Raw genomic sequence first — 14,854 nt, 5'->3', positions numbered from 1 at the left:
AGAAAAAAATCAAGTAAAATATAATATACAACAAAAATAACAAGGTGGATAAAACAAATTGAAGATTAAATTTATATCAGTTATATTGCTTCGTGCTTAATATTAATGAAATTTTTTATAGATACTCTTTCATACTATTTTTAAAATAAAAAAATTAAGATATTTTAAATAATTAATAAAATCACACTCACAAATATATGTGTATGTTTATTTATATGTTATAATTCTTGCAATGATCTTTATGAGAGAGATAAAACAGAAAATAATTCCATCTATCCTCATTTATCTCCATGTAAACATAATTATAATAGTACATATAATTTCAAAGCGGTATCTAATAATTACTTACAAAAGACCTCTTTCTTGTGTGTGTGTATGCTTCTTATATAATTTTACAATTGAATACATAAAACAAGTATTGGTAAAATCGAAACAAGTATTTTTGACAAGTCATAATGACTTTCAGATGAATCTGCACCTCGTGACTCGATCTTCCGATCACACATATGTATTATATATTACGCGTGTCAATTTTGGCAGGTATAAATTATGCGATCGACTTTACATAATCACTCTACAATGAAACGGGAACGAAGTCATGTGCGCGTGCAAGCGGACGTGCATACGCAAATGCAGCGCAAAAAAGAAGTCGCAACACTGTTGCGAGGCTATTTTAAGATGCAAATTGCAAATGATTAAAAACAAGCGACCGTCCTGGCGTTAAGACGTCGGGGAGCACGCAAAACGACCTGATGCGTAATCACCTATTAAACATTACCGCGAAACGAAGATTATGCCTTATCATCGGAAGATAGCGAGAGGTGAGAGATAGAAAACAGATATAAATATAGCATATGCAGATAGCATATGTATATATAGAGCCCTCGAAATAAAATAATACACTTGAATGACTCGTGAAAAATAATAAAAATAGTAGAACAATAAATCGTAAAATAATCGCGAAAAATAGTAAGATAATTACTTAAATAAAAGTAGTAAGATATACAGGGTGTTCGGAAATTCAACCGACAAATTTTCAGAGATTGTCGGGGGCACCATAAGAATCATTTTTTGCAAATGAACCTGGGGTCGGAAACGTGTCATTACATCGCTACGGCATACGGAGTGTTCGAAAGAGTCGGGACCTCGAAATATCACAAAAAATAGAAGTTTTACAAAAAATTGTTTCAAACAAAAGTTGTAGGGTGTAAAAAGGTCTATTTACTGGCGCCATGTGTTTGACCTTGGATGGCGTCGCCAAGGTCACGACAAGGCCACCTTGAATTTTTGAAATGGAACCTTCCGTAGCGATGTAATGACACGTTTCCGACCCCAGGTTCATTTGCAAAAAATGATTCTTATGGTCCCCCTGACAATCTCTGAAAATTTGTCGGTTGAATTTCCGAACACCCTGTATAGGGGACAAGCTGGATATGATATCATCATCACCATTTCATATTTCGATGTACATCTATTTGATTCAGTTTTTTTAAATGGAATCATCCTAATTTTTTTACATAAATCAATTTCTCGCAATATTCGGCGTAAAAATTATAAGAGTAGAATGGCCAAAATTCAGTATCAAAATTACGAGATATTTCATAATTTATGTAAAATTATGTCAAATTATATATCTATATATACATATTTTTTTGTTACTTTACTTTTTAACTTCGTATCCAATTATCGTAATTTTATTCTTTATTTAAATTCCAAATAAGATTAAATTAATTGAATTTTTAAAAAATTTTGCGAGAGAATAAATAAATAATAAATATATTTTACTATTTCTAGATGCGATATATTTTTTCTTTATGATTGCCGCTGTTTATATGCGAAATGGTGACAAATATTCATTATTTTTTTCTATTGTCAGCGAAGTTTTCATGAGCGTAAGAGTGACGCAATCGAGATAGTCTACCGAACATAACTAAGAACGCAATGCCCTAGGTAAAGAACAGTGTAATCACAGTGGAGAATAAGCGTGTCATTGAGCTGCGTATTAGTGTGCGTCCACTTGAGAATTCGATTCTCGCAGTAGCAATAAGATAAATCTACGATAAGAACTGTCGAAGATTATTTTTACTTTAAAAAGTTTTTAAACGCCTATATGGATTCATATATATATATATATAAAATAAAAACACATCCTATTAATTAAAAAGTAATTATAAAATAATGAAATCTAATCTTTTCAAAATTTTAATTTTGTATTAATTCATAGAAAGAAAAATAAAAAATTCCATTTTAATCCTTAAATTTTACAAACCTTATACATTTCCTGCATCCATTATATCTAACAAATTTGAATTTTGACTGTGTGTGTGTAACTAATTCTAAAAAATATATAAAACTAATACTTTGAGTTGCAAGGATTTACAATAGCAGAGTAAGGATGAAATTTGTTTATTAATTAATAAATGAATTTTGATTAAATTGATAGTAAATATTTTATCAATTAATTATATTATTTTGAGACTCGTATTTAACAAAAGTATCATATCAAAAAAGAATTTAAATTTTATGAAGCGTTAATAACATGTTATTTATTATACGTTAGTAAATTCGAAATGTATATTATTCTATTATAAGAAGAATGTATTACGATTAACGAGATACATTTTGATACCTTGAAAGGCAAGTAATTTTATGATCACGCATTGAGACTGCATTTTCACCATAAGACTTGATTCAAGTACTCCACCCACGTGAAAATATGTACTGCAATTATGCATTCGTATTTCGCGTTCTCGTTCGCGTGTTTGCGCTTGGTAGATAAGTGACAATTTTCCGATTGACGACGACGACGACTATTAAGGTCATGACGAAGCACGCGAAAGCAAAAAAAAAAAGGACAAGACTACGTTCCGTTGCAAGGAATCCGATTTAATTCCTGCAACGCGATACTCTTTAATGCGCACTTGCAGGCGTGTGTAATAGCACTGTCCCAATGGTATTTACTTCCTCGATCCGATATGCATATTGAAAGCTATTACGACGCTATGCTCGACTGAAAAGACGCGCCGCTCTTCGACGTACATTTTCGCGGAGATACTTGGCGAACTAAAATACGAAATGCTGACACGGCGAGACTGAAAATAATATAGCGGCCTTGCGGAGGTCTCGATCGCGACCTTGCACAACTTCTCTGCCGCGGAATAACCGCGAGCGTTATAGAGTAGATACGGCAGTCGAACGTTTTATTGCCAGATAGCTTAGAAAATATTGAAGACAATAAAGCCGATATATCTTGGCCATAAATTTATCATTAAAGTCTCAAGCTGCACCTTACGCTTGCAATACGCGTGCAATCCACATGTTAGAAATTTAAAACTCGGGACTCTTGACAGTCAAAATGCCAAGATGATTATTTTTATTTTTGTTAATAATTCCATGGCTTGTGCTTCAAGAAAAGAAATAATATTATAATATATTTAAGACATAAATACTTTGATGTTTTGTTTCTCATATACAATAAAATTTAACAAAATGGTAATTTAATCGAATTAATGTGATCTGATGTTAATTAATATAATTTACCGCAGTTTTTTTACTTGATATTAATATCACTCGATTGAATTTAATATCAAGAATTTAGTATGAGTAAAATTCTATTGTACAAGGAATTAATAAAAACGTTTCATTGTTTCTCAAGACCTATCAGTAAAAGCAGCATCGTACTTTGCAAAATGGCATTATGAAATTATGGCTGCTGTCGACGCACCATGACATCCTGAGCAGTGGTTAAGTAATAGGTTTACGTTACCTAAGATCTATCTACAAAACCGAGATTGAGTTGTTCGCCCTGATGACATTTGAGAGGAAAAGAGAAGCGCGGTCGCTATATTAATGATGTTGAACGTATCAAAGTACAATTATAAGTACGCCGTACATTATCATGATAATACCACGTATTCTTATTAATGTGAAATATAAAAATCTCTTTTTTTCCTACGAACATGCAGCCAACGATGAGAAAGTCGTGCATAAAATCTCTCTCCATGCACATGGAAAAAAGGCTCTTCAAAAACTCGGAGATATGTGAAAAATATGTCAATCAAAATGATATTATTTCAAAGTATATTCTAGGCTAAAACAAAGCTTCAATTACAAAGCTTTAATTATTAATATCGAGAAAAATCAAGTTTTGTCCAAAAATATATTTTCATATTATCTAATTGTTTAAATTTCGATTATTCAATTATTAATTCTAATTTTTTGTGGTAGTATATATTATCATGAATTCTTTACTTCGGTGTAACAGACTTGTTATTTTCAAAGTTTGCTGATTCTGACTCATTAAGACTACAATTTTTATGCAAGACACTTGTACTTCATTATCGTACCATCATACAATTGCATCTTTTCGAATTTTTCTGCACGATTTGATTCCTTTTTTTCTTACTATAATTAAGCGATTTTTTTCTATTGGCTCATCCTCGACCGTGCAGGAATGCATATTGCGAATTGACGAAAATAGTGCGTGATGGCATTCAGCAAATATTTACTTAAGCCCCAAGAAATTATATTCAAGGCTATTCGTATCAAATTAATGACTTAATAAAATAAAATAAATAAAGTAAATTAACACAAAGAGAGATTTTGTGCATGATTTTTTCTCATCGTTAAATCGAGTAAAGCTGAATGCGAAATCGTAGAAATACGGTTAAAAGCGTCAAAAAAGTTTACACCATTAAAAATGCTGCTACACATACAAGTACAATTACATAAATCACGTTAACGTTACGTGTAATAAATCATGATGTAAAATTTATGTTTAATTGTCGAACGAGCGAAGCGGAAATTATTAGTCTCTACGTTTCCCCAAGGTTCGGCGAGTAATTAAATAAATTAACATATGTTAGAAAATATTCGGTTACTATAAGTTAATAGGTAAAAGAGAGAACATAGTTCGTGAATAAGCGAGTTTCGGCTCTAATTATCGCTCAACCACATTCATTCGCTATTAATTAAACTAATTAAAATCTTGCATAGTCGGTGGTTTATTGAAACTCTAACAATTTTTTAAATATATTCTATTCTCAATACTCCCCTTCCCATCTGAATCATTAGATGTGCTACGCAAAATTGTTTTAATCATCTAATTTTGAAATTCATTCATGTGACAACAAGAATAAAAAGAATAATTGTTGCAATTTACAATATAGTATCGAATAATTTCCAGGTTGTTAATAATTAAAAGAGTGTCAACGAGTTTAACAATGCAAATGAGATTCTTCTTTGAAGTAAACGTACTTGTACGACAATTGAATACGATACAAGATGTGTGAGCGGCATAGCTTAGTAAAACACCAATTCAAGCTTACAAATCTCTGAGGCGACGATTAGTCTCATGTGTCATAAAAACGATACCTGATTGCGTACTCGTGCATTACCTCTTTTGCTGAACACAAGCAAAATAAAAAGGAAGTATTAATAATAAATGGATGAAATGAATGACAAAATCAATCTTAATTAAACTTGTTAATTGAAGTAAGACTTCCCTAATTATTTTATCTCATATTTTTGTAATTGTATTAAAAACTAAAAAAAAACCATGAAACTATAATGTTTCTCTTCATTATGATATATTGTACATACAGATACTCACATTCTTGTAAATTGCCTTATTCTAACACAGTTATTTTTCGATATACTATCTATTATAATTATTTTATATTATTTTTCCTATTTCATATATATGTAAGATAACTCAGAATCAAATGCTCTTTTAATCATTTTTATGATATATATAAATTTAATATTAATTTGTTCTTAACTAAATCTCAAAAATTAAATTCTAATTAAAATTTTCGTTACAATTAATTAAAGAGCAATATATTCTTGTAATAATTCTCGCACCAAAACTTTTAATCAAATATATTAAATAACATTGATATTAAAATTAATGAAAATAAAAAATATTATATTTACAATTGATAAAAATTTTTATTGTGAGATATCCTGCATATAATTGTTTAAATGCGCAGAAAAAAATCTTTACGATTATTTTCAATCTTTATCTCTGAAAGTGACGAGTCTAAAGCGAAAGTTGCAAGTCTACAAGCAAATTTGACGAATTCGAATCGACCAACGAATATATAACGGTAGACTCAGACAATAAATCGGTGAGTATGAATGAACTGCGAATGAACAGTAGTCAAAAAAGATTCAACAAGACCATTCAAGGCCATTCAAGGTCTCTTTGCCCTCAAGTGCTATTCAATTTATCTGGATTTAACATTAATCCTTTTGTTCCCGATCTTTATGGCACATTTCGTTTCCGATCTTCATGGATATATTTTTCTCATTTATAATATGCAAATAATGTACCATGAAAGGTATTCTAGAGTTATTATTTTAAATTCATAGACACGTTTTAAATTGTGATTTAAAAATCACTAAAAGGCCAAAAGAATTTTTTTTTAAATAAAAAAATTCTAAATCACATTTTTTATTCGTAATTGAAATTTATTCGTGTTCGAAATCTTGTACAAAATTTATAATATATTATAATTTATATATATTTATAATATTAATAAAAGTTTATCAAAAATAAAAAATTAATTGGTCTCGTATCATGTGATAACAAATAATATATAATTTAATTCAATAGCTATTTATGAATTCTGCAATCGCACAAGTCGGATATCTTAACACTGTTATTTGTTCGCCGTAGAAAACTGATAAAACTCGTGTTTTCAAAGTAGTTATATAGATCGATATCTTAGAATGGGAACAGCCAACTGCATTCGAAGATAAAAGAAGAGAATAAATATCTGTTGTTTGTCTCACGTAACATGTCCTGCTTTATACTTTTGATTTACGAAACGATATCAAATCTTCTTGTTTCGAAGTGGTATATAAAGATTTGCTTTAGCTATAGGCTTTATGGCGTGAATCAAAACAATGCAAATATTTGAAAGATATTTATGATACGAAAAAGAGAGAGAGAGAAATTTTATTTTTCTATTTATTTTTTCTCTTTATAATATTTTTCTTTTATAGAAACATCAGATATGTTTTCTATCCTATAAATACAACAAATTATTTTATTAATTTAATAGAATTACGGAGCGCCAAAGTTAATACGATCTTGAATTTGATATTAGCGACGTAAGATAACTCAAGTGAACGCTTCTAGCAGATACTTACATCTTTTGCGCCGATATAACTATTATATAACGAGTGAAGAAATAAATATGCGTAATCTTGCGAGTATTATCAGAGGCAAAGCGAAATAGCCAGCTTGTCTACTGATTATAAATTAAATGTATTCAAAAACTGCGTCTTGTAAAATATCAAAAACGGCTTAGGGATTCATTGATCGGTTGTCAAAAAACGTAAGAAGTATATTTATATTTTTAAATGTTTTTGACGTTTGATTTCAAGCGTCGAATCCGATTCGAGTGTAATACTCGGTAATTTTACATTATTCGACAATGGCAAATTTTTGAAACACAAACAAGAGAGATAAGTCTTTACGCTTTTAAATGATCGAAACAAACAATGTATTTTTAAACTGACTGATTTTGAAAGCGATTGTTTCTGTCTAATAATTTTCAAGTTATTCAAATTTCTCGGATAAACTGAACTTCTAAAATTGATAAGAAAATTCAAATTTGTTTTTCTCTCTCTCTCTCTGCTTGAGTTTTGCAAATATAAAATACTAATGTGTGATAACAAATTGCACTTGTTACATCGATTTCAATATATAGATGCGAAGTAGAGAACAATGGAATATGCAACAATGTTTTATATTTATTAAATCGATCGATTTCAGAAGATCGATAGGGACAAGCAAGGCGCAGGGGTATCATACATAAACATTGCAATCGAAATTATTTTCGACGTATGCGGGAATGGCGTCGTAAATGTAGGGAGACTCAGATTTACAAACCAAACTCGATTTGCAAATATCTTTTACCAATGTATGTCACGAATAGAAATCAGAGACATAAATTACAGATAAGTAGCGCGAATTGTTTATACCGGCAATTTTGTAGCCCGTAAAAAAGAAATGATAAATGTTTGTACGAAAGTTAATGAAAGTATAGACGGCAGAGATTCCAGAAAATTAATTATATCGTCAAAATTAGTAAAATAAATATCTCAATTCGTAATAAATCATCAGAATAATATAATTTCAATAATCTCAATAAACAATATATTCTAAATTCTACATACATATTTCTTTTCCAAAAAAGTAAAAAATAATTAGTTTCATTAAACAAAAAAAAACTAGATTCTCTACATTTACCATTTAAAACACATGTAATATCATAAATATTTTATTAATTAATAATAAAATTAAAATGCAAAAAATGGGTTCTTCGAGATATTATCAGATATATTGCAAAATTAATTTTATGTCTTGGTTTTCGTAGCAAATATTTCTGACAGTTAATCATCAAATTACGTCATTCCGTAATCATTCACTATTGTTTTCTATATTCTACAATTTAATCAGTTCCTACTGGATCCTTTGTCAGAATATATAATAACGACCAATTATTGAATTATTGAATTATTAAATCACCATAGTGTCTATATATTTTATTAGAGATATAACTATGTACCCTTTGCTCTTTTGATTCTTTATCGTGACGTTCTCGAGAACATGCAAACAAGCCAGACTATCATTAACGTTATTATTATGTTGTTCTTTATAAAGATCGTCGAATTGAATTAATTCGCCATGCAAATCAAGCTGCGGATACAGAATCATCCAGAATCACATCGCGTTCTTATACGATGAATCGCTCGTCTCACTCGACAATCGAGGAAGCAAAATCGCTCGTTAGACTTTTGTAAACATACGCACGCCTGTTTATGAACTGTATAACTATCGATGATTTGAAAACTTATCGATTGTCTAGACATTACATATCACTATGATGCTGTATCGATTTTCTCATGTGCCGAAGTCTGAATCAATCAAGATGTAAAAAATACATGAATATAAAATCACAATTAAATCATACATTTTTATTTGTATTTTTTTTTAAATCTGTGTTTATAAAGTTTTTAATAAATTTTAATAAATGTGTTTTTATCTGATCCGTTTTACTCCAATGTAGTATTAAATTTATATTTAATGTATGTCAAAATACAATTTTGTATATTTAATATTATAGTTTAGTCTATTAATAGTTTGAAATCTATTAATATATCTCATAGTCTATTAACATTTGATCACTCTACAGTTTTACGATCTACATAATAAATTAAAATTTTTAGCTCTGTTAGAATTAAAAATTATGATAAAAATGGCTGCTCATTATTTTTTGTTGAAAATCCTCCTTTTAAATTATTTCATAATGTGCACAAATTTGACGGATCAAACGTGCAAACTTAAGTACATGTATAAAATGTGTATATGTGCGAATTAAATGTATTATAAAGTAAAGTATATCACAAAAATTAATTGTGGCAACATTGTAATAATTTAAAATGTTTTAAGACAATATATATATAAGTAATTACTTGTTTACGTTACTATGATATTTTTTCAATATTCTTAGATTGTTAGAGATAGATTAGTAACGGTTCTTGCAATAAAACATTTTATAATTAAAGTTTTAGAATTTTTTAGTATTATAAATTGTTATTACACATCAATATATAAATCCCATATTTAAAAATTAAAAGAGAAAAGTTTAATCGCAAACACTTCAATCACAGTCTCAAAGACAATAAAATCCCTAACTTCATATATTATTCATTTTCTTGCTTTTATATCGATAAACAAACTTTCAAACTAATATAAATACAACGATAATTTTAATATCAAATTCTAAAATTTTTTCATAATATACAAAAATAAAGTTTTTTCTTTCTTTTAGGTTGCACATAAAGACTGAAATAGAATTTCATTGCAGGTACCTTAGACAATCTTCAAAACAATAAAATCCTTACCTTCGCACATTAACCACGTAGTCTTGCTTTTAATAATTATTGATAGTTTACAGTAGTCAGCATTATCATCACGTGTTACGCGTGTGTGTGTTGATTTCCTAAACTTTTTCAACGTTGTTTATGCACAAAATTATCACTTGCAAAGGCGATTATAAGCGATATTGTCATATATTTGCAAGTTAAACCGCTATTAATAATAAGGACGAATTTTTATCTTTCTTCAAGGAATATAAAATGCTACATATATACATTTCATTTTGAATCCTAAAAATGAAAACCTATTTATCATTGTAACAGATTAATTTACACATATTATATAAAATTTTTTTTTTTATTCGAGGCTACAACTGTAGCAACTTTAATTAATATTTTATGCTTTAAATTGTTTAATAACTTATTTAATAATTTATACTATTTAATAACTTATAATTATAAACGTAATACGATATTAATAAAACGCGAACTTTATCTCTCCATATAAATTATTACTTTAAATTCGAATTTTATAATATCATATAATATCAACTGATCCAAAGCGAGAGAAATATTTTTAATTAATAAATAATATACTAATATCAATTAATATTTTAAAAAACGCGATCTCAATTTGCATTATTTGTAATGAAAATGAAAATAGAATAAAAGAAAATGATAGAAGATAAATTATTTATTGATTTTTTTATGTCAAATTTTTAACTCTTTCTATACTAGACAAATAATTGAATCTAGTTATGTTATAGTATGAAGAACAAAAATATCAATTATTGTGCAAATTGCAGTAACGTTTGATTGAACAGTTTTTATATCGTAAATTTTTTTATATCGTAAAAATGTGTTTGTAAACGATTTCGAGAAAAATGAATTAAAGAAACATAACACGAGACATAATGTTTAGTATGTTCACATGTAGCTTTTAAGAATATATCATCATCAAAATAATTGGTTATCGTTAGATAAATGTGCATTTATAAATAAATTTATCTACTTGCACAACGTATATTTATACTTGAGTAGATCAAAAGCCAATGTCTTACGTGTCATTAGCGTACACAAAAAAGTTGCTTTGCCATTAAGAGATTGATGGATAAAACAGAAAAATATAATGTAGACATGTACAAATGTATTATATATATAGCGAATTGCAATCGATATATATGACCAACATTTTGTCTGCCGTTATTTATTTTCCGATATCACGCAATTTTGCTACCGGTTTTTTTACAATTTTTTCCAATATTATTGCTAATTATTATGTTGATAAGTTTATAATAAGAAAACATGATAAATGATTTCGGCTGAGTATTTTTTTTCCGTTAAAAAAACAAAGATTGATGATGATATATAAATAAAGTATTGTTTAAATATAACATAAAATAAGAAATTTGATATAACATTTTTATCATTATCAAAATTTGGTTTGTAAGAAAAAATAAAAACATCAATTGTCAGATTTGCAACAAATATCATTGCATAAACTATCACAAAATTATTCTGAGAAAAAACTGAGATTTCAAATTAATCAAAAATTATATCATTAAATTGAAGAGATTCGAGATATTCTCTGAAATATTCTCCGATTTGAATACGATTCATAGAACGTAAGTGGCATCGTGGGGTCAATATAAAAAGTTCATTATCATTTACTGCATATATGCATAATAAAGATGAAATGCCAGTAAAATTAAATGATTTGTTATTACATATTTGCTTGAAGAAAAAAAAAAGAAATTATGATTAACCCTTATATCTCGAAAGGGAATGAATGAATTTTTAATTAATATTATTAAGTTAAGTGGATGTTGATTAATATTATTAATGGAAATCATGATTGAAGTATGAAAGGATCCCATCACATTGGTGTTGACAGTTAACGAAATTCGCATAATACGCGATTTGCTATCACATCCGAGACGCGATCCCTATCACATTCGCGTGCACGTATATCCGTTCACCTTGATACGCCCCGCGACCTTATCTCGTAATAAGAAAACGAGCCTGACCTTGGTACCGGCATATCCATAATGGTGGCGCGATGATGCTGATGGTGATGTTGGTGATGCGATTGATGCGCGCGGTCATCCGTGCCTATGATCCCCGAGTGGAAGGTCTGTTGTTGCGGATGCTGCGAGGGCAAACTCCTCAAGTACGCTTGTTGCTGTTGCTGCTGCTGCCACATGCTGTTCCTCACAAAAGACGTACTTTTCTATTGAGATATATAAATATATGTTTTCCTCTCCAAGAGAGTTCTCTCAATCATCCGCTCGGATAAAGCACATTCGCTCGCCGTTGTTGGCCATTGTGTCCAAGACGATCGGAACTTTCTTTTAATCCGCTCTTTCGAGGCCTGGTATTATCACACAGTTTTAACGTCACAGTACGATGACCGTTGTTGGCACGTTACTTACGAGTTTTATTTATTTTTTTTATTAAATACTCGCGAGATCGATAAATATCGGTCGCAGATTGATGCAGATGTTCTCCAACGTGACTTGTTGGATTACTAGAGACCGGCAGCGTCGTCCGAGTACGTCGTCGTTGCATCAACAACGATGGGCCGATGTTATGACGCGTTATCGTAACAGTAGCGGCCTATTTACAGCGATCAAATTAAAATTAGCCGATTAATCGCGGTTATTCGACGAACTTTCTCGACAGCAATAAAGTCGTCTCTATCTGATAAGCGTTTCGTGAATTTCGTCGAGCTTCGTGGACCGGTCAGCGAGGGATATCGACGCCGAATCTTCCGTCATCTCTGCAGGAGTCACATCCCGCCAAAGTATAAAGTCTCGATATATATCCTACGACGCACAACTCTATTCCTTGGAGATCTCACGCACAAGCACCATTTCACTAGAACTCGCGAACTAGGTTAGAATTAGGCGCTTCGGTGCGCTTGCGATCTTGATTGATCTTCGACGCCGATCTTGGACAGTTCGCGATTATCGTCATGATAGATTGCACTTGCGCAAATTACACCGCGAAGTGTCAGAAATTGGTAACAGGTCTCGAGAAAGAGAGGAGAAACGACGAGACGCACGAGTTACCGATTACGGAGTTACGAGTTTCTCGATACGACCGCGACTCTTGGACGCAATTTCTGCCTCTCTCTCTCTCTCTCTCCCTCCGCCAAGGCTATTGCGCAGAGAAATGCGCTACGCAAGAGCGCGCTGCGCGGTGACACGCGGCGCGAACTCGCCGGCGGTGACCTTGACACAGTAATCCCGAATGCGTTCGCTCCGTATGTTCGCGGAGCGTTGATTTATTTCGCGTACGCGGTAATCTTTATCCAGTTAGTCCAACGTCGTGGCGCAAGTTGTCTCGAGCGGCGTCAATACGTTCCTGAGGATCTCCCACTTCGCTCTTCGTCGACGTTCGACGTCGCGTCCTTGCGATTCTCGCCGGTCGAAGTGCCCGCGCAAAATGCGGGTAAGAGGGGACCACGTTTTCGCACGGAAAACTGCGACGCGACGCGACACGACGCGATGTCGTCCACCTCGCGATTGGATGCGCGAGCACTCCCGCAAAACTGACAGCGGGCGAAACGTCACGCGACCCTAAAAACACATTGCACCGGGGGGAGGGAAGGGAGGAAGGGAAGAATCGAATGGGAAGGGAACGAGAGATGGATGAGAGAAAGAGAGAAAAATGCGTATCGAGCTCTAGAACGCGTATCCGCGGCTCACGGCAGTCGGATGCGAACTGCTGGACGAGCGCCATCCCCACTCCCAATGAACAATCAGCGTTTCCCCTCTCGCCGAGGCAACCAATCGTCGCTCCCCTCGTCCGCTCCCTCTGCCCCTCCCTCCCCGCATCGTCCATCCGCTTGGCGTGATAACGACACATTATTAAGCCGCACTCATACCGGCCGGCTTCTGATAAGAAGGAGCTGGATTTCGGAGCACACGTATGTGAAATCGATATATTCGCTTCTTTTCCATTTTGCGAATCTTTATTTAGATGCGTTTCTTAAATCGCATTTACGGTAGGAGAAGAATATACATATCAGAAATGAAATGCAATAATATTAACGTTTGCATTTAACACGACTTTTTACTTAAACATAATAATAAAAATATATTTATAAAAACAATGAATTGTGAATGATTAAAATTATGTATTTCAATGTTATTTATTATTTATAATTTCATTTATATGTTACCTTTTTTTTAATATATAATCATCTAATTTGCATTACGTCATTGAAATGCATATGCAATTTGCAATGTAGATATAATTTATCCACCTAATCTAATTCGCAAAATGAAATCTACATTTTTATAAAACAACATTTAATAGATCTGTTTTTCTCAAATGTATATATTAGAAGATACACATTATATATATATATATATATATATATATATAATTAATTATATTTAATGATATATAATGATATATAATTAAATATAATTAAATAAAAAAATACTAATGACAAATGGTAAATAAAAATTCTATTTTTACCCGCCATTTATGTCATAAAAAAGTCTCATTAGCAGAAATGTTCTTTTTTTTAATACGTAATAGTCTAATTTGTATTAAATTATTATGCATTCGAAAAAAAATTCATTGAAATGCATATGAAACTTGGGATGTAGATATAATTTATTCATCTAATCTAATTCGTAAAATTAAATCTATTTTTATGAAACGATATTTAATGGATATTTGTTCTTCTCAAATGTATATATTAAAAGAAACACAATATATATATATATATATATATATATATATATATATATATAATGATATATAATTAAATATAATTAAATGGTAAAAATATTAATTTTAATGACAAATGGTAAAAAAAAATTCTATTTTTATCCGCCATTTATGTCAAAAAGGTCTTATTCTTAGCAGTGTTTATTTTTACAGTTTTATTATTAGCAGAAATGTTATCTTTTTTTTTAATGCATAATAGTCTAATTTGTATTACGTC

General features: G+C 30.8%; 1 protein-coding gene across 3 annotated transcripts in view; it reads right to left on the bottom strand.

Moving 5' to 3' along the window:
- LOC145963575 (circadian locomoter output cycles protein kaput) overlaps nucleotides 1–14,854 on the bottom strand; it is an 85,784-nt gene that overhangs the window by 47,993 nt on the left and 22,937 nt on the right. Inside the window, exon 1 of one of the 3 annotated variants that reach the window (XM_083085664.1) lies at nucleotides 11,919–13,653. The exons of 1 other annotated variant lie outside the window; for it this stretch is intronic. In XM_083085664.1, coding sequence (XP_082941790.1) covers nucleotides 11,919–12,094 — 176 coding nt within the window. In that variant the 5' untranslated portion in view covers nucleotides 12,095–13,653. Of the gene's footprint in view, nucleotides 1–11,918; nucleotides 13,654–14,854 lie in introns of those variants that run through there. One more of the 3 variants, XM_083085663.1, reaches the window with a different exon arrangement.

This window comes from Camponotus vicinus, unplaced genomic scaffold, assembly GCF_025532165.1.
Source record: "Camponotus vicinus isolate PSW18456_S1 unplaced genomic scaffold, iyCamVici1.0 SCAF_12, whole genome shotgun sequence".
Taxonomy (NCBI): domain Eukaryota; kingdom Metazoa; phylum Arthropoda; class Insecta; order Hymenoptera; family Formicidae; genus Camponotus; species Camponotus vicinus.
The sequence above is the reverse complement of the archived record's forward strand: the minus strand, read 5'-3'. Positions and strand labels throughout refer to the sequence as shown.